The sequence below is a fragment of the Carcharodon carcharias genome (assembly GCF_017639515.1).
Source record: "Carcharodon carcharias isolate sCarCar2 chromosome 29 unlocalized genomic scaffold, sCarCar2.pri SUPER_29_unloc_3, whole genome shotgun sequence".
In the NCBI taxonomy this organism is placed as follows: Eukaryota; Metazoa; Chordata; class Chondrichthyes; order Lamniformes; family Lamnidae; genus Carcharodon; species Carcharodon carcharias.
The window spans coordinates 632,855-652,929 of NW_024470676.1; the positions used below are offsets into that span (position 1 = coordinate 632,855).

Genomic DNA, 20,075 nt, shown 5'->3' on the forward strand with positions numbered 1-20,075 from the left:
TGGGCCCAAACCCCTTCCCATTCATTCCCACTGTACAAAATCCCAATGGACCCAAACCTCTTCCCGTTCACTCCTACTGTCCACAATCCCAATGGACCCAAACCACTTCCCGTTCACTCCCACTCCACAAAATCCCAATGGACCCAAGCCCCTTCCCATTCACTCCCACTGTACACAATCCCAATGGACCCAAACCCTTCCCATTCACTCCCACTGTACACAATCCCAATGGACCCAAACCCCTTCCCGTTCTCTCCCACTGTACACAATCCCAATGGGTCCAAACCCCTTCCCATTCATTCCCACTGTAGAAAATCCCAATGGAACCAAGCCCCTTCCAGTTCACTCCCACTGTACACAATCCCAATTGACCCAAACCCTTCCCATTCACTCCCACTGTACACAACCCCAATGGACCCAAACCCCTTCCAGTTCACTCCCATTGTAAAGAATCCCAATGGACCTAAACCCCTTCCCATTCACTCCCACTGTACACAATCCCAATGGACCCATACCCCTTCCCATTCACTCCCACTGTACACAATCCCAATGGTCCCAAACTCCTTCCCATTCACTCCCACTGTACACAATCCCAATTGACCCAAACCCCTTCCCATTCACTCCCACTCTACACAATCCCAATGGACCCAAACCCCTTCCCCTTCACTCCCACTCTACACAATCCCAATTGAACCAAACCCCTTCCCATTCACCCCCACTGTCCACATCCCAATGGACCTAAACACCTTCCCATTCACTCCCACTGTACACAATCTCAATGGACACAAACCCCTTCCCTTTCTCTCCCACTGTACACAATCCCAATTGGCCCAAACCCCTTACATTCATTCCCACTGTACACAATCTCAATGGAACCAAACCCTTCCCATTCACTCCCACTGTACACAATCCCAATGGAGCCAAACCCTTCCCCATTCATTCCAACTCCACACAATCCCAATAGAGCCAAACACCTTCCCATTCACTCCTACTGTACACAATCTCAATGCTCCCAAACCCCTTCCCATTCTCTCCCACAGCACAAAATCCCAATGGGCCCAAACCCCTTCCCATTCATTCCCACTGTACAGATTCCCAATGGAACCAAACCCCTTCCCGTTCACTCCCACTGTCCACAATCTCAATGGACCCAAACCCTTCCCGTTCACTCCCACTCTACACAATCCCAATGGACCCAAACCCCTTCCCATTCACTCCCACTGTACACAATCCCAATGGACCCAACCCCCTTCACATTCACTCCCACTGGACACAATCCAAATGGACACAAATCCATTCCCATTCACTACCACTGTACACAATCCCAATGGAACCAAAACCCTCCCATTCACTCCCACTGTCCACAATCCCAATTGATCCAAACACCTTCCCATTCATCCCACTGTCCACAATCCCAATGGACCCAAACCCCTTCCCATTCACTCCCACTGTACACAATCCCAATGGACCCAAACCACTTCCCAGTCACTCCCACTGTTCACAATCCCAATGGACCCACCCCCCTTCCCATTCACTCCCACTGTACACAATCCCAATGGACCCAAACCACTTCCCATTAACTCCCATTGTACACAGTCTCAATGGACCCAAACGCTTCCCATTCACTCGCACTCTAAACAATCCCAACAGTACCAAACCCCCTCCCATACACTCCCACTGTGCACAATCCCAATGGACCCAAACCCCTTCCCATTCAATCCCTTCTGTACACAATCCCAATGGACCCAAACTCCCTCCCATTCACTCCCACTGTACACAATCCCAATGGACCCAAACCCCTTCCCATTCACTCCCACTGTACACAGTCCCAATGGACCCAAACCCCTTCCCATTCAATCCCACTGGACACAAGCCCAATGGACCCAAACCCCTTCCCATTCACCCCCAATGTCCACATCCCAATGGACCTAAACCCCTTTCCATTCACACCCACTGCACACAATCCCAATAGAGCTAAACCCCTTCCCATTCACTCCAACTGTACACAATCTCAATGGACCTTAACCCCTTCCTGTTCTCTCCCACTGTACACAATCGCAATGGGCCCAAACCCCTTCCCATTCATTCCCACTGTACAAAATCCCAATGGACCCAAACCTCTTCCCGTTCACTCCTACTGTCCACAATCCCAATGGACTCAAACCACTTCCCGTTCACTCCCACTCCACAAAATCCCAATGGACCCAAGCCCCTTCCCATTCACTCCCACTGTACACAATCCCAATGGACCCAAACCCTTCCCATTCACTCCCACTGTACACAATCCCAATGGACCCAAACCCCTTCCCGTTCTCTCCCACTGTACACAATCCCAATGGGTCCAAACCCCTTCCCATTCATTCCCACTGTAGAAAATCTAAATGGACCCAAGCCCCTTCCAGTTCACTCCCACTGTACACAATCCCAATTGACCCAAACCCTTCCCATTCACTCCCACTGTACACAACCCCAATGGACCCAAACCCCTTCCAGTTCACTCCCATTGTAAAGAATCCCAATGGACCTAAACCCCTTCCCATTCACTCCCACTGTACACAATCCCAATGGACCCATACCCCTTCCCATTCACTCCCACTGTACACAATCCCAATGGTCCCAAACTCCTTCCCATTCACTCCCACTGTACACAATCCCAATTGACCCAAACCCCTTCCCATTCACTCCCACTCTACACAATCCCAATGGACCCAAACCCCTTCCCCTTCACTCCCACTCTACACAATCCCAATTGATCCAAACCCCTTCCCATTCACCCCCACTGTCCACATCCCAATGGACCTAAACACCTTCCCATTCACTCCCACTGTACACAATCTCAATGGACACAAACCCCTTCCCTTTCTCTCCCACTGTACACAATCCCAATTGGCCCAAACCCCTTACATTCATTCCCACTGTACACAATCTCAATGGAACCAAACCCTTCCCATTCACTCCCACTGTACACAATCCCAATGGAGCCAAACCCTTCCCCATTCATTCCAACTCCACACAATCCCAATAGAGCCAAACACCTTCCCATTCACTCCTACTGTACACAATCTCAATGCTCCCAAACCCCTTCCCATTCTCTCCCACAGCACAAAATCCCAATGGGCCCAAACCCCTTCCCATTCATTCCCACTGTACAGATTCCCAATGGAACCAAACCCCTTCCCGTTCACTCCCACTGTCCACAATTCCAATGGAACCAAACCACTTTCCGTTCACTCCCACTCCACAAAATCCCAATGGACCCAAGCCCCTTCCCATTCACTCCGACTGTACACAATCCCAATGGACCCAAACGCTTCCCGTTCACTCCCACTGTACACAATCCCAAAGGACCAAAACCCCTTCCAGTTCACTCCCATTTTAAACAATCCCAAAAGACCCAAACCCCTTCCCATTCACTCCCAACGAATACAATCCCAATGGAAGCAAACCAAATCCCATTCACTCCCACTGTACACAATCCCAATGGAAGCATACCCCATCCCGTTCACTCCCACTGTCCACAATCCCAATGGACCCACCCCCCTTCCCATTCACTCCCACTGTACACAATCGCAATGGACCGAAACCCCTTCCCATTCATTCCCACTCGACACAATTTCAATGGACCCAAACCCCTTCCTGTTCACTCCCACTGTACACAATCCCGATGGACCCAAACCCCTTCCTGTTCACACCCACTGTGCACAATCCCAATGGACCCAAATCCCTTCCCTTTCACTCCCACTGTACGCAATCCCAATGGATCTATACCACCTTCCCATTCACTCCAATTATTTGGCATCTTGTTATCCTATAATGGCTAGGATCCCAGGGGTAAAATTTGTTTATGTTACCCAACTGCCAACATACCACAGTGCCGGTGAAGCCGGATTTCCCTGAGGTATTCTCTTGGGATGTCCTCTCCAATGTCCTCTGGTTTGAAAGTGAGTAGGCTCGATTAATGTAGGCGGAGTTTGGGTGCAACGCACTCGTGTGATCCCAATAGTCGTTGTTCTGAAACGAAATAGAGGAGGAAGATGACCAGGACTGAGCAATCTTATTTATCCGAGCAACGCCAGAAAGATCAACAAAATTTATTGTGCATATTTTTCAAATTTTGGTATCAACTTACATTTCTCACGCGCCTCTGACAGTGCAGCACTCCCTCAGTACTGAACCGCCGACAGTGCAGAAACCCCTCAGTACTGACCCTCTGACAGTGCAGCACCCTCAGTACTGACCCTCTGACAGTGCAGCACTCCCTCAGTACTGAACCGCCGACAGTGCAGAAACCCCTCAGTGCTGAGCCTCCGACAGTGCAGCACCCTCAGTACTGACCCCCTGACAGTGCAGCACTCCCTGAGTACTGAACCGCTGAGAGTGCAGAAACCCCTCAGTACTGAGCCTCCGACAGTGCAGCACCCTCAGTACTGATCCTCTGACTGTGCAGCACTCCCTCAGTACTGAGCCTCCGACAGTGCAGCACTCCCTCAGTACTGAGCCTCCGACAGTGCAGCACTCCCTCATTAATGACCCTCCGACAGTGCAGCACTCTCTCAGTGGTGACCCTCTAACAGTGCAGCACTCACTCAGTACTGACCCTCTGACAGTGCAGCACTCCTCAGTACTGACCCTCCGACAGTGCAGCACTCCCTTAGTACTGACCCTCCGACAGTGCAGCACTCCCTCAGTACTGACCTTCTGACAGTGCAGCACTCCCTCAGTTTTGACCCTCTGACAGTCCAGCACTCCCTCAGTACTGACCTTCCGACCGTGCAGCACTCCCTCAGTACTGACCCTCTGACAGTGCAGCACTCCCTCAGTACTGACCCTCCGACAGTGCAGCACTCTCTCAGTGGTGACCCTCTGACAGTGCAGCACTCCCTCAGTACTGACCCTCCGACAGTGAGCACTCTCTCAGTGGTGACCCTCTGACAGTGCAGCACTCCCTCAGTACTGACCTTCTGACAGTGCAGCACTCCCTCAGTGTTGATCCTCTGACAGTGCAGCACTCCCTCAGTACTGACCTTCCAACAGTGCAGCACTCTCTCAGTGGTGACCCTCTGACAGTGCAGCACTCTCTCACTACTGACCCTCCGACAGTGCAGCACTCCCTCAGCACTGACCCTCCGACAGTGCAGCACTCCCTCAGTACTGACCGTCCGACAGTGCAGCACTCCCTTAGTACTGACCCTCCGACAGTGCAGCATCCCTCAGTACTGACCCTCCGACAGTGCAGCACTCCCTCAGTACTGACCCACTGACAGTGCAGCACTCCCTCAGTACTGACCCTCCGTACGTGCAGCACTCCGTCAGTACTGACCCTCTAACAGTGCAGCGGTCCCATAGTGGTGACTGGGTGGGGAGTGTCCACTTGGATCGCGGGGACGTGGACCCACAACTCTCTGACTGGGAGGCGAGAGTTCGAGATGGGGAATGAGCGGGAGAGGGGGAGAGTGAAGCTGACTTTTGAGGTCCTGAGCACAGCCAGGAGTAGACTCAGCGTTGTTGATCAGGGACGATGAATGTGTTTCCAGTCTGGCCACACCAATACCTTACAAAGTTGCTGCTCACTAACGTCTTACCTTCTCGCTTGCCCTTTGCCTTCCAGTCACGGCTTTTTTATTTTTATCTGAATGGAAGCAGAAATTAAATTGAAATATAATTGAAACCAGAGCGTCCCAGTAAGTGTAACCCCCTCCCCCGCTCAACTACTCCCACACCAGAATCCCCAGGTGAAGACATGAAAGGGGCATTAAGATTAAAGACAGCCCAATGTACGTCCAAAAAACCTCATCGGCATCTCTGTACCCTCCACATTCGACTATCCCAACCCTCTCCTGCCCAGCCTCCCATCCCCCACCCTCTGTAAACCTCAGCTCATCCCAAACTCTGCTGTCCCCGTGTCCCAACTCGCACTGAGTCCCCTTCGCTCAGCATCCCCCCACTTGCCGGATTCAGTCATCACCATTGGCCCCTGATCTAGTAACACCTCCATTTCCAAATTCACAGCCTCTGCTCACCACTGCCGAATAACCACCCCCCTCCCTGTCTCTGTAACCTCCTCCAGACCCTACAACCCTTCATCTGTCTGTAACCTCCTCCAGCACCTACACCCCTCCCCATCTCTGTGACCTCCTCCAGACCCTACAACCCTTCATCTGTCTGTAACCTCCTCCAGCACCTACACCCCTCCCCATCTCTGTGACCTCCTCCAGACCCTACAACCCTTCATCTGTCTGTAACCTCCTCCAGCACCTACACCCCTCCCCATCTCTGTGACCTCCTCCAGACCCTACAACTCTCCCTATCTCTGCAACCTCCTCCAGACCTTACATCCCACCCTATCTCTGTAACCTCCTCCAGCCCCTACAACCCTCCCTATCTCTTTAACCTCCTCCAGACCCTACATCCCTCCCTATCTCTGTAACCTCCTCCAGCCCCTACAACCCTCCCTATCTCTGTCACCTCCTCCAGCCCCTACAACCCTCCCTGTCTCTGTCACCTCCTCCAGCGCCTACAATCCTCCCTATCTCTGTAACCTCCTCCAGCCCCTACAACCCTCCCTATCTCTGTAACCTCCTACAACCCTCTCTATCTCTGTAACCTCTTCCAGACCCTATATCCCTCCCTATCTCTGTTACCTCCTCCAGCCCCTACAACCCTCCCTACCTCTGTAAACTCCTCCAGCCCCTACAACCCTCCCTATCTCTGTAACCTCTTCCAGACCCTACAACCCTACCTATCTCTGTAAGCTGCTCCAGCCCCTACAACCCTCCCTATCTCTGTAACCTCCTCCAACCCTACAACCCTCCCTATCTCTGTAACCTCCTCCAGCCCCTACAACCCTCCCTATTTCTGTAAACTCCTCCAGCTCCTATCTCTGTAACCTCCTCCAGTCCCTACAATCCTCCCTATCTCTGTAACCTCCTCCAGCCCCTACAACCCTCCATCTTTGCAACCTCCTCCAGCCCCTACAACCCTCCATCTCTGTAACCTCCTCCAGCCCTCACAACTCTCCCTATCTCTGTAACCTCCTCCAGTCCCTACAACCCTCCCTATTGCTGTACCCTCCTCCAGTCCCTACAACCCTCCCTATCTCAGTAACCTCATCCAGTCCCTACAACCCTCCCTATCTCTGTAACCTCCTCCAGTCCCTACAACCCTCCCTATCTCTGTAACCTCCTCCAGTCCCTACAACCCTCCCTATCTCTGTAACCTCCTCCAGCCCCTACAACCCTCCCTATCTCTGTAACTTCCTCCAGCCCCTACAACCCTCCGAGATCACTGTGCTCCCCCAATTCCGGCCTCTTGACCATCCCCCGATTCCCATCGCTCCGCCATTGGTGGCCGTGCCTTCAGCTGCCTGGGGGGCCCTGAGCTCTGGAATTCCCCTGCTATACCTCTCGCCCCTTCTCTCTCTCTCCCTCTCTCCTCATTTAAGATGCTCCTTAAAAACTGGCCTCTTTGACCAAGCGTTTGGTCGCTTGTCCCTAATATTCTCCAGATGTGGCTCGAGGTTAAATTCTGTTTGACTATCGCTCCTGTGAAGGGCCTTGAGGGCATTGTACTGCGGTGTCGAACTCTGAGTCCTCGTGTGGTAATGCAGTGATGTGGCAGACACTTGTATTGAACACACACACAAGCGCATACACACACGCATGCACACGCACACACACACACGCACACATGCATGCACAGGCACACACATACACACGCATGCAGCTGCACACACACATGCATACGCAGCCACACACACACGCACATGCATGCGCATGCGCACACACACACACACATGCACATACACACACATAAGCACACACACACACACACACGCGCACACAAACACACACAGGTGTGCACATACACAAATGCACACACACACCCATGCATGCACATGCATACACACATGCACACATACATGCGCACACACAAAAGCATACACACGCACGTGTGCACATGCACACACACACATGCACACGTACACTTGTACACAAACACGCATGTGCACACGCACACACATACAAGCACGCATACATACATGCACACATACACATGTACACACACATGCATGTGCAGACATGCACACACACACACGTGCACACACACACGTGCACACACACACGTGCACACACACAGAGCCAGAGCCTTACATCGATGCCGGATCAAAAACACAATCAGCAGGATAATCAGTAAGGCTCCCACTACACAGCCCAAAACAATCCCAGCGATGGCACCGCCACTCAGACGATCTGTAAAGGACAATGAGTGAGAGAGGATGAATCTGGGCAGAAATGGGGACAAGACTCTCCCCCTGTTATACATTGTCACCCCAACACGCCTCACGCTTACATCGGTGTGATCACACGATACCAACATGCCGGCCCAAAGCGGGTAAAGGGTTACATTTCCGTAGCGCCTCTCGCCTCCTTTCTACTTCCCACGGTGCTGCGGAAACATGGCCCGCACAACCGTGCACAGCAGGATCCCAGCAGCGGCAACGAGAGTGAAGCCCCCATTCCGTTTGGTCTAAGCAGCGCCAATCAGAGGAATAAATGCCCCCGGGACACAACCCCCACCACACCCACCTCCCTCATCACCGCCACCCCCAAAACCCCTCGACCCCCCTCAAAACCCCTCCACCCGCCCCCCCAAAACCCCTCGACCCCCCCAAAACCCCTCCACATGCCCTCCAAAACCCATCGACCCCCCAAAACCCCTCGACCCCCCAAAACCCCTCCACCCGCACCCCCCAAAACCGCTTCACCCACCCAAAAGCCCTCAAACCCCCCCAAAACCCCTCCACCCGCCGCCCCCAAAACCCCTCGACCCCCCCCAAAACCCTTCCACCCGCCCCCCCAAAACCTCTCGACCTCCCAAAACCCCTCCACCCCCCAAAACCCCTCCACCCCCCAAAACCCCTCCACCCACCCCCCAAAACCCGTCGACCCCTCAAAACCCCTCGACCCCCAAAACCCCTCCACCCCCCCAAAACCCCCTACCCGCCCCCCAAAACCCCTCCACCTGCCCCAAAACCCCTCAACCCCCCAAAACCCCTCGACCTCCCAAAACCCCTTCACCCACCCCAAAACACCCCAACCCCCCAAAACACCTCCATCCACCCCCCAAAACCCCTCCATCCACCCCCCAAAACCCCTCCACCCCCCCCAAAACCCCTCTACCCGCCCCCCAAAACCCCTCCACCTGCCCCAAAACCCCTCGACCCCCCCAAAACCCCTCCACCTCCCCCAGAACCCCTCGACCCCCCAAAACCCCTCCACCGCCCCCCCAAAACCCCTCGACCCCCCCAAAACCCCTCCACATGCCCTCCAAAACCCCTCGACCCGCCAAAACCCCTCGACCCCCCAAAACCCCTCCACCCCCCAAAACCCCTCCACCCGCACCCCCCAAAACCCCTCAACCCCCCAAAACCCTTCCACCCGCCCCCCCCCCAAAACCTCTCGACCTCCCAAAACCCCTCCACCCCCCAAAACCCCTCCACCTCCCAAAACCCCTCCACCCACCCCCCAAAACCCCTTGACCCCTCAAAACCCCTCGACCCCCAAAACCCCTCCACCCCCCCAAAACCCCCTACCCGCCCCCCAAAACCCCTCCACCTGCCCCAAAACCCCTCCACCCCCCCAAAACCCCCTACCCGCCCCCCAAAACCCCTCCACCTGCCCCAAAACCCCTCAACCCCCCAAATCCCCTCGACCTCCCAAAACCCCTTCACCCACCCCAAAACCCCTTGACCCCCAAAACCCCTCCACCCCCCCAAAACCCCTCTACCCGCCCCCCAAAACCCCTCCACCTGCCCCAAAACCCCTCGACCCCCCAAAACCCCTCCACCTCCCCCAGAACCCCTTGACCCCCCAAAACCCCTCCACCCGCCCCCCCAAAACCCCTGAACCCCCCCAAAACACTTTGACCCCCCCCAAAACACATTGAAACTTCAAAACCCCTCCACCCACACCCCCAAGACCCTTCGACCCCCCCAAAACCCCTCCACCCACCCCCCAAAACCCCTTCACCCCCCCCAAAACCCCTCGACCCCCCAAAACCCCTCCACCCGCCCCCCCAAAACCCCTCGACCACCCCAAAGCCCCTACACCCGCCCCCCAAAACCCCTTCACCCACACCCCCCAAAAACCTTCGACTCCCCAAAACCCCTCCACCCGCACCCCAGAACCCCAGCGAATACGTCCGGGTGGTTAAAACGCACGCGGTTCATGGGATCTTGCTGTGCAGGACCCTTGGCCTTGCTGCAGTTCCCGCTACCGCGGCGGCGAATGCCCTTCAAAGAGAGAGAGGGCTCGTTGCCTGCGAAGGGTGTGCGCGAGGCTCTGAGGTGGTGAAGGGCGCTATACAAATGCAGGTTTACCCCTCCCCCCCTGCCCCCCACCCCCCCACCACCGCCACCCCCCTCCTCATCCCACCCCCATCCCACCCCCCTCCGCCGCCCCACCCGTTCCTGCTGGTCACTTACTGTCGACGGTGGGCGCGATCGACTGGGCTGGCGACGCCTCCCCCGGTTGAGTTCCCGTCAGCGGAAGCACTCGGAAGAAGTAGCCCTGCTCCTCCCGGAGCTGGGTGATGGTGGCAGTGCGCTCCGCCATGCCAGCCTCCTTCAGGGTTACCCAGGAGGAGGAGGAGGAGGAGGAGGAGGAGGAGGAGACCCTCTGTGTGTTGCTCTGCGACTGCACCAGGAACGAGGTGACCACGTCAGAGTCCCGTGTGCTCCAGGCGATGGAGGCCGCTGTCCCATTGAGTCGACGCACGGTCAGGCCAGAGACCTGGGGGGCTGTGGGGGAGGGTGGGGGGGAGGGGGGGAAGAGCCAGATCGTCAGAGCACAGTGGGGGGGTTCCGGTACAATCCCCTCCCCTCCATCCCCTTCCCTCCATCTCCATCTGCCTCCCTTCATCCATCCATCCCTCCCCCACCAACCCCGCCCCCTCCCTCCACCCACGACCGTCTCTATCCTCCCCTCCTGACACGATTCTATCCGAACCAAACCCCCTCCCCAGCCCCCACTCAACCTGAGTGGCTACCGATCCATCAATCCATCCATCTGTCACTCTCACTCCTCTCTCTTTCTGTTCCCTCCCTCTCTCCGTCTCGTTCCCTCTCTCTCCATCCCTCTCCCCTCCTCTCTCTCCAGCCCTCTCTCCTCCTCTCTCTCTCTCTATCCCTCTCCCCTCCTCTCTCTCTCCATCCCTCTCCCCTCCTCTCTCTCTCCATCCCTCTCTCCTCCTCTCTCTCTCCATCCCTCTACCCTCCTCTCTCTCTCCATCCCTCTTCCCTCCTCTCTCCCTCTCCATCCCTCTTTCCTCCTCTCTCTCTCCATCCCTCTCCCCTACTCTCTTTCTCTCTCCATCCCTCTTCCCTCCTCTCTCTCTCCATCCCTCTCTCCTCCCCTTTCTCTCTATCCCTCTCCCCTCCTCCCTCTCTCTCCATCCCTCTCCCCTACTCTCTCTCTCTCCATCCCTCTTCCCTCCTCTCTCTCTCTCCATCCCTCTCTCCTCCCCTTTCTCTCTATCCCTCTCCCCTCCTCCCTCTCTCTCCATCCCTCTCCCCTACTCTCTCTCTCTCCATCCCTCTTCCCTCCTCTCTCTCCCTGTCTCCCTCACCCTCTCCTCACCAATTACACTCCATCCATCTTCTGCCCTCTCCTCCTCTTTCTCTCAATCCCTCTTTCTCACTCTCTCTCCCTTCTGCCCTTCGTCACCCTTCCCACCCTCCCTTCCCCTCTGGGTCTCTCCCTCACCCCATGCCTTCTTCCCTCAACACCCCCCAACCCCTCTCGCATTCACTCCCTCATCCCACTATTCCTCCCTTCCACTCACCCTCTTGCCTTCTCCATCCCTCTCAGTCTTACTCCATCCCTCTCCTTTTCTCACTCCTTCCTTCCTTGACTCCATCGCTTGACCGTTCCTTCATCGTCACTGGGTCAAAATCCTGGAACTGTCTCCCTAACGGCTCCGTGGGAGCTCCTTCACCACACAGGACTGAAACGGCTCAAGAAGGTGACCCATCACCACCTTCTCAAACTGTTGATGGAATCAGGAGCCTCCCCATTCTAGAGAGTGGGAACTGCACAGATCCATTAAACAAACAAGAGAGCTATTCCGAGGCTGAGAGAGACGGCATTTAACTTGTATCAAGTGTTGGTTAGACCACACTTGGAGCACTGTGGACAGTTCTGGTCTCCATTTCCCCTGGTTAGACCACACTGGGAGCACTGTGCACAGTTCCATTCTCCATATCCCTTGGTTAGACCACACTTGGAGCACTCTGCACAGTTCCAGTCTCCATATCCCTTGGTTAGACCACACCTGGAGCACTGTGCACAGTTCCAGTCTCCATATCCCTTGGTTAGACCACACCTGGAGCACTGTGCACAGTTCCAGTCTCCATATCCCTTGGTTAGACCACACCTGGAGCACTGTGCACAGTTCCAGTCTCCATATCCCTTGGTTAGACCACACTTGGAGCACTGTGCACAGTTCCAGTCTCCATTTTACAGAAAGGTTACAGGGACATTGAGAAAGTGCAAAAAAAGGTTTCCAAGTATACTAACAGAACTGAGACTTTATAACTCTCAGGAAAGACTGAACAGGCTGGGTCTCTATTCTCTAGAAAAGAGAAGGCTGAGTGGTGACCTGATCAAGGTCTTTAAAATGATGAAAGGGTTTCGATAGGGTAGACATAGAGAAGATGTTTCCAATTGTGTTGGGGGGTGGGGGTGTGGGGAGACCAGAACTAGGGGCCATCGATATACGATCATCACTAATAAACCCAATGGGGAATTCAGGAGAAACCCCTTTACCCAGAGAGTGGGGAGAATGTGGGACTCGCTCCCACAGGGAGTGGTGGAGGTGAATAGTGTCGATGTATTTAAGGGGGAAGCTGGATAAACACATGAGGGAGAGAGGAATAGAAGGATATGGGGATGGGGTGAGGTGGAGAGGGGAATGGAGGAGGCTCATGTTGAGCCAAAACATCAATGCAGAGCAGATGGGCCGAATGGCCTGTTTCTGTGCTAGAAAGGCTATATAATTCTCAAGTGAATGCCTATGGGCTCAGTCTAGAGTCTCCATTCATACCTGTGAGCATCAGACTGGGTCTGCTCTCTCCCAGAGGATTTCTGCAGGAACAGCTGTAATTCCCAGTGTCATTCCGTACGGAGAAATCCTGGATTTGTATTTCCGAGCGGTTGAGTGAGATGATGAGTTTCCCCTCACTCACTAACTCTTTCTGTCCCTTGAACCAGTGGATAACGGCAGCTGGATTCGAACCAACCTCACATTTCAGGGTCACTGTGACATCGCTCTGAGTCTCCCTGACTGTCCATCGGGATAGGGTGACCCACGGAGCCACTGGGAATAAAGAATATACAATCAGTCCGAGGGAGCAATCCCAAACTAATCCCACTGCCCTGCTCACTCCCCATAGCTCTGTATCAATCCCAAACTAATCCCACTGCCCCGCTCACTCCCCATAGCCCTGTATCAATCCCAAACTAATCCCACTGCCCTACTCACTCCCCATAGCCCTGTATCAATCCCAAACTAATCCCACTTCCTCACTCTCTCCTCATAGCCCTGTATCAATCCCCAAACTAAACCCACTGCCCCGCTCTCCCCATAGCCCTGTATCAATCCCCAAACTAATCCCACTGTCCCACTCTCTCCGCATAGCCCTGTATCAATCCCAAACTAATCCCACTGCCCCGCTCTCTCCCTATAGCCCTGTATCAATCCCAAACTAATCCCACTGTCCCACTCTCTCCCCATAGCCCTGTATCAAACCCAAACTAATCCCACTGTCCCACTCTCTCCCCATAGTCCTGTATCAATCCCAAACTAATCCTACTGCCCCACTCTCTCCCCACAGCCCTGTATCAATCCCAAACTAATCCCACTGCCCTGCTCACTCCCCATAGCCCTGTATCAATCCCAAACTAATCCCACTGCCTCACTCTCTCCCCATAGCCCTGTATCAATCCCAAACTAATCCCACTGTCCCGCTCACTCCCCATAGCCCTGTATCAATCCCAAACTAATCCCACTGCCCTGCTCACTCCCCATAGCCCTGTATCAATCCCAAACTAATCCCATTGCCCCGCTCACTCCCCATAGCCCTGTATCAATCCCAAACTAATCCCACTGCCCCGCTCACTCCCCATAGCCCTGTATCAATCCCAAACTAATCCCACTGCCCTGCTCACTCCCCATAGCCCTGTATCAATCCCAAACTAATCCCACTGCTCCGCTCACTCCCCATAGCCCTGTATCAATCCCAAACTAATCCCACTGCCCTGCTCACTCCCCATAGCCCTGTATCAATCCCAAACTAATCCCATTGCCCCGCTCACTCCTCATAGCCCTGTATCAATCCCAAACTAATCCCACTGCCCCGCTCACTCCCCATAGCCCTGTATCAATCCCAAACTAATCCCACTGCCCTGCTTACTCCCCATAGCCCTGTATTAATTCCCAACTAATCCCACTGCCTCATCTCTCCCCATAGCCCTGTATCAATCCCCAAACTAATCCCACTGCCCCGCTCTCCCCATAGCCCTGTATCAATCCCAAACTAATCCCACTGTCCCACTCTCTCCCCATAGCCCTGTATCAATCCCAAACTAATCCCACTGCCCCACTATCTCCCCATACCCTGTATCAATCCCAAACTAATCCCACCGTCCCACTCTCTCCCCATAGCCCTGTATCAATCCCCAAACTAATCCCACTGTCCCACTCTCTCCCCATAGCCCTGTATCAATCCCAAACTAATCCCACTGCCCCACTATCTCCCCATACCCTGTATCAATCCCAAACTAATCCCACCGTCCCACTCTCTCCCCATAGCCCTGTATCAATCCCCAAACTAATCCCACTGTCCCACTCTCTCCCCATAGCCCAGTATCAATCCCAAACTACACCCATTGTCCCGCACTCTCCCCATAGCCCTGTATCAATCCCAAACTAATCCCACTACCCCACTATCTCCCCATAGCCCAGTATCAATCCCAAACTACACCCACTGCCCCACTCTCTCCCCATAGCCCTGTATCAATCCCCAACTAATCCCACTGCCCCACTCTCTCCTCATAACCCTGTATCAATCCCAAACTAATCCCACTGCCCTGCTCAATATCCCCATAGCCCTGTATCAATCCCCAAACTAATCCCACTGTCCCACTCTCTCCCCACAGCCCTGTATCAATCCCAAACTAATCCCACTGCCCCACTCTCTCCCCATAGCCCTGTATATCTCCCAAACTAATCCCACAGCCCCACTCTCTCCCCATTGTCCTGTATCAATCCCAAACTAATCCCACTGTCCCACTCTCTCCCCAGAGCCCTGTATCAATCCCACTTTGGGGTACAGAAGATACAGAGGAAATCAAATGAATCTTCATGAAAATCATCCTCCCTGGAGCAGAGGCTGTTAAAGGGAGAATTTATTGCGGCTTCACAATAATAAAGAGTTTCGATAGGGTAAATAAGGAACAATTGCAGGTTATCTCTGTAACCTCCTCCAGCCCCTACAATCCTCCCTATCTCTGTAACCTCCTCCAGCCCCTACAACCCGCCATATCTCTGTAACCTCCTCCAGCCCCTACAACCCTCGCTATCTTGGTAAACTCCTCCAGCCCCTACAACCCTCCCGCTCTCTGTAAACTCCTCCAGCCCCTACAACCCTCCCTATCTCTGTAACCACCTCCAGCCCCTACAACCTTCCCTATCTCTGTAACCTCCTCCAGCCCCTAAAACCCTCTCTATCTCTGTAACCTCCTCCAACCCTTACAACCCTCACTATCTCTGTTATCTCCTCCAGCCCCTACAACCCTCCCGATCTCTGTAACCTCCTCCAGCCCCTTCAACCCTCCCTATCTCTGTTACCTCCTCCAGCCACTTCAACCCTCGCTATCTCAGTAACCTCCTCCAGCCCCCACAACCCTCCCTATCTCTGTAACCTCCTCCAGCCCCTACAACCCTCCCTATCTCTGTAACCTCCTCCAGCCTCTACAACCCTCCATATCTCTGTAATCTCCTCCAGCCCCTACAACTCTATCTCAGTAACCTCCTCCAACCCCTACAACCCTCCTTATCTCTGTTACCTTTCCCAGCTCCTACAACCCGCCTTATCTCTGTAACCTCCTCCAGCCCCTACAACCCTCCCTATCTCTGTAACCTCCTCCAGCCCCTACAACCCTCCCTATCTCTGTAACCTCCTCCAGCCCCTACAACCCTCCCTATCTCTGTAACCTCCTCCAGCCCCTACAACCCTCCCTATCTCTGTAACCTTCTCCAGCCTCTACAACCCTCCCTATCTCAGTAACCTCCTCCAGCCCCTACAACCCTCCCTATACCTGTAACCTCCTCCAGCATCTACAACCCTTCCTATCTCTGTAACCTCCTCCAGCCCCTACAACCCTCCCTATCTCTTTAACCTCCTCCAGCCCTTACAACCTTCCCTATCTCTGTAACCTCCTCCAGCCCCTACAACCCTCCCTATCTCTGTAACCTCCTTCAGCCCTTACAACTTTCCCTATCTCTGTAATCTCCTCCAGCCTCTACAACCCTCCCTATCTCTGTAATCTCTTCCAGCCCCTACAACTCTTCCCATGTCTGTAACCTCCTCCAATCCCTACAACCCTCCCTACCTCTTGTAACCTCCTCCAGCCCCTACAACTCTCCCTATCTCTTGTAACCTCCTTCAGCCCTTACAACTTTCCCTATCTCTGTAATCTCCTCCAGCCTCTACAACCCTCCCTATCTCTGTAATCTCTTCCAGCCCCTACAACTCTTCCCATGTCTGTAACCTCCTCCAATCCCTACAACCCTCCCTACCTCTTGTAACCTCCTCCAGCCCCTACAACTCTCCCTATCTCTTGTAACCTCCTCCAGCCCCTACAACTCTCCCTATCTCTGTAACCTCCTCTAACCCCTACAACCCTCCCTATCTCTGTAACATACTCCAGCCCCTACAACCCTCCCTATCTCTGTAACCTCCTCCAGCCCCCACAACCCTCCCTATCTCTGTTAGCTCCTCCAGCCCCTACAACCCTCCCTATCTCTGTAACCTCCTCCAGCCTCTACAACCCTCCATATCTCTGTAATCTCCTCCAGCCCCTACAACTCTATCTCAGTAACCTCCTCCAACCCCTACAACCCTCCTTATCTCTGTTACCTTTCCCAGCTCCTACAACCCGCCTTATCTCTGTAACCTCCTCCAGCCCCTACAACCCTCCCTATCTCTGTAACCTCCTCCAGCCCCTACAACCCTCCCTATCTCTGTAACCTCCTCCAGCCCCTACAACCCTCCCTATCTCCGTAACCTCCACCAGCCCCTACAACCCTCCCTATCTCTGTAACCTTCTCCAGCCCCTACAACCCTCCCTATCTCAGTAACCTCCTCCAGCCCCTACAACCCTCCCTATACCTGTAACCTCCTCCAGCATCTACAACCCTTCCTATCTCTGTAACCTCCTCCAGCCCCTACAACCCTCCCTATCTCTTTAACCTCCTCCAGCCCTTACAACCTTCCCTATCTCTGTAACCTCCTCCAGCCCCTACAACCCTCCCTATCTCTGTAACCTCCTTCAGCCCTTACAACTTTCCCTATCTCTGTAAACTCCTCCAGCCTCTACAACCCTCCCTATCTCTGTAATCTCTTCCAGCCCCTACAACTCTTCCCATGTCTGTAACCTCCTCCAATCCCTACAACCCTCCCTACCTCTTGTAACCTCCTCCAGCCCCTACAACTCTCCCTATCTCTTGTAACCTCCTCCAGCCCCTACAACTCTCCCTATCTCTGTAACCTCCTCTAACCCCTACAACCCTCCCTATCTCTGTAACATACTCCAGCCCCTACAACCCTCCCTATCTCTGTAACCTCCTCCAGACCGTACAATCCTCCCTACATCTGCAACCTCCTCCAGTCCCTACAACCCTCCCTATCTCTGTGACCACCTCCAGCTGCAGAACCCTCCCTATCTCTGTAACCTCCTCCAGCCCCTACAACCCTCCGAGATCTCTGCGCTCCTCCAATTCCGGCCTCTTGACCATCCCCCGATTCCCATCGCTCCACCATTGGTGGCCGTGCCTTCAGCTGCCTGGGGGGCCCTGAGCTCTGGAATTCCCTCCCTCGACCTCTCCCCCTCTCTCTCTTCCTTTCTATCTCTGCTCCATTCAGGCTCCCTCTTTGAGCGAGCTTTTGCTCGCCTGACCCTTCTCTCTCCCTTTAGGCTCCGGTTGTATTCGGGCAGCCGCTTCTGCGTAACCCCCTGGGGATTCTCTCTGACCGGCACTACATAAAGGCAGCCGGGTGTTGTTGGAACTCCGAGGTCTTACTTGGCCGGAGGGTGCAGTACTTGACGGCCGCGCTGTGAAGGGCCACACACGTCACGTTCTCCCCCGACAGCCGGGCGGGCGAGTTCTCGTTGAGGACGAGCTGGGAGTCTGCGCTGATGTTCCGTGACAGGCCCAGCCAGTGGATCCGAGCCCTGGGGTATCCGCCCCGCCAGGCGCAGGAAAACTGCAGGGTCCTGTGGTTCTCCACGGACACCATCGAACAAGATGGCTCCCCCCAAGGCAGCTCTGTCAGGGAAACAAAGAGGCTAAGGCAACGCGTCCAAATTCATCGAATCCCCAGCCACCGGATGAGGCCGTTCTGCCCATCTGCTCTGTGCTGCTCCACACGAGCCTCCTCCCACCCCCTCTCCATCTCACCCCATCCCCCTTATGCTTCTATTCCTCTCTCCCTCATGTGTTTATCCAGCTTCTCCCCTTAAATACATCGACACTATTCGCCTCCACCACTCCCTGTGGGAGCGAGTCCCACATTCTCCCCACTCTCTGGGTAAAGAGGTTTCTCCTGAATTTCCCCATTCGGTTTATTAGCGACGAACTTATTTTTGCATCGAGAAAAATGCTCTGTTCAGTTCCGGTCATCGATCGAGACCGGAGATCGAGAGGGAGGGAGGGAATGGACTCAAGACCTTGCATTTCTCCAGCACCTTTCCCCTCACCTCAGGATGTCCCAAAGTGTTTCGCGGCCAATGAAGGGCTTTTTTTTGGTTGAGGTGTGGTCACTGTTGCGATGCAGCAGCCGATTTTGGCACAGCAAGATCCCACAAACTGCAACGAGGTGGACCAATCCACAACCACAAGCCCTGCCCCCCATCCCCACCCCCCCAAATGTTGCAGCAATGGATCACTGCCTTAGAGCGGGACACACTTCGCCCCGAAGCATTACCCCCCACCCCCACCCCAGGCTAATGCGACTTCAACTTCCGCACAATATCTCTCTCCTGTTTATTTTTTGTCTCAGGGAAGGTGACATATTTTTTTATTGATAAAATGTTGTTAGGTGCTCTGAATGACTCGAACATTGCTGAAAATAGGGGCTGCTGAATTTTTTAAGGTAATCAGTTGAGGTGGTCATGCTTCTCGAAGTGACGTATGCTCATACACAGGAACGTGTTCCAGCCCTGCGCCCTATCTTTGATCGCCGGGGGCGCTGGGGGAGCCTATGGTTCCCCGCCGCTGTCTCCACGGCAACGCCTCGGCCAATCAGAGTTGACTTGCCAACCGACCCTTCCCCCCCCCCACCCCCCCCCACCAGTCCTATAAATTGTGATGGTTTGAAATTTGACATTCTTGCACTTGTCTGTTTGAGTGCAGGGCGACAACTAACAGCACTTCTCTCTTTTCAGCAATATTGAAATACTCTCTGTTACTATAGCTTGCCCTTTTGAAATAGCAAGAGGGTTATTCGAGATGTTGAAGGCACAGGCGTGGATGATGTCTGGGAATGATAAATTGCATAAGGGAATTAACGTTTTTGCAGGTTATAAGTTTACATTTGTGGAAAGGCCTATTTGATAGTGTTAGGAACTAGAGATAGCTTTAAGTAAGTTATATTTGTGTTTGTGGGTGTTCGGAATGAAGTTTAAGATGATGTTTCTATACTGGTGTGTTAAGAAAAAGGCAAACTCAAGACTGAATTTCACTTTAGGAGGTGCCGGAATTTTAATGAGATTTTACGACTCTTGAAGGGAAGGCAA

At 53.9% G+C, this 20,075-nt stretch overlaps 1 protein-coding gene across 1 annotated transcript in view; it reads right to left on the reverse strand.

Annotated features, from left to right (window-relative positions):
* Positions 1 to 3,808: 3,808 nt before the first annotated feature.
* Positions 3,809 to 20,075, reverse strand: part of vsig10l (V-set and immunoglobulin domain containing 10 like) — a 30,785-nt gene continuing 14,518 nt past the window's right edge. The window contains exons 5-11 of the mRNA XM_041181247.1: positions 18,361 to 18,606; positions 13,102 to 13,374; positions 10,484 to 10,798; positions 8,151 to 8,249; positions 5,583 to 5,629; positions 3,868 to 4,011; positions 3,809 to 3,817 (exon numbers count right to left, since the gene is read on the reverse strand). Of these exons, the coding sequence (XP_041037181.1) occupies positions 3,809 to 3,817; positions 3,868 to 4,011; positions 5,583 to 5,629; positions 8,151 to 8,249; positions 10,484 to 10,798; positions 13,102 to 13,374; positions 18,361 to 18,606 (1,133 nt within the window). The remainder of the gene's footprint in view (positions 3,818 to 3,867; positions 4,012 to 5,582; positions 5,630 to 8,150; positions 8,250 to 10,483; positions 10,799 to 13,101; positions 13,375 to 18,360; positions 18,607 to 20,075) is intronic.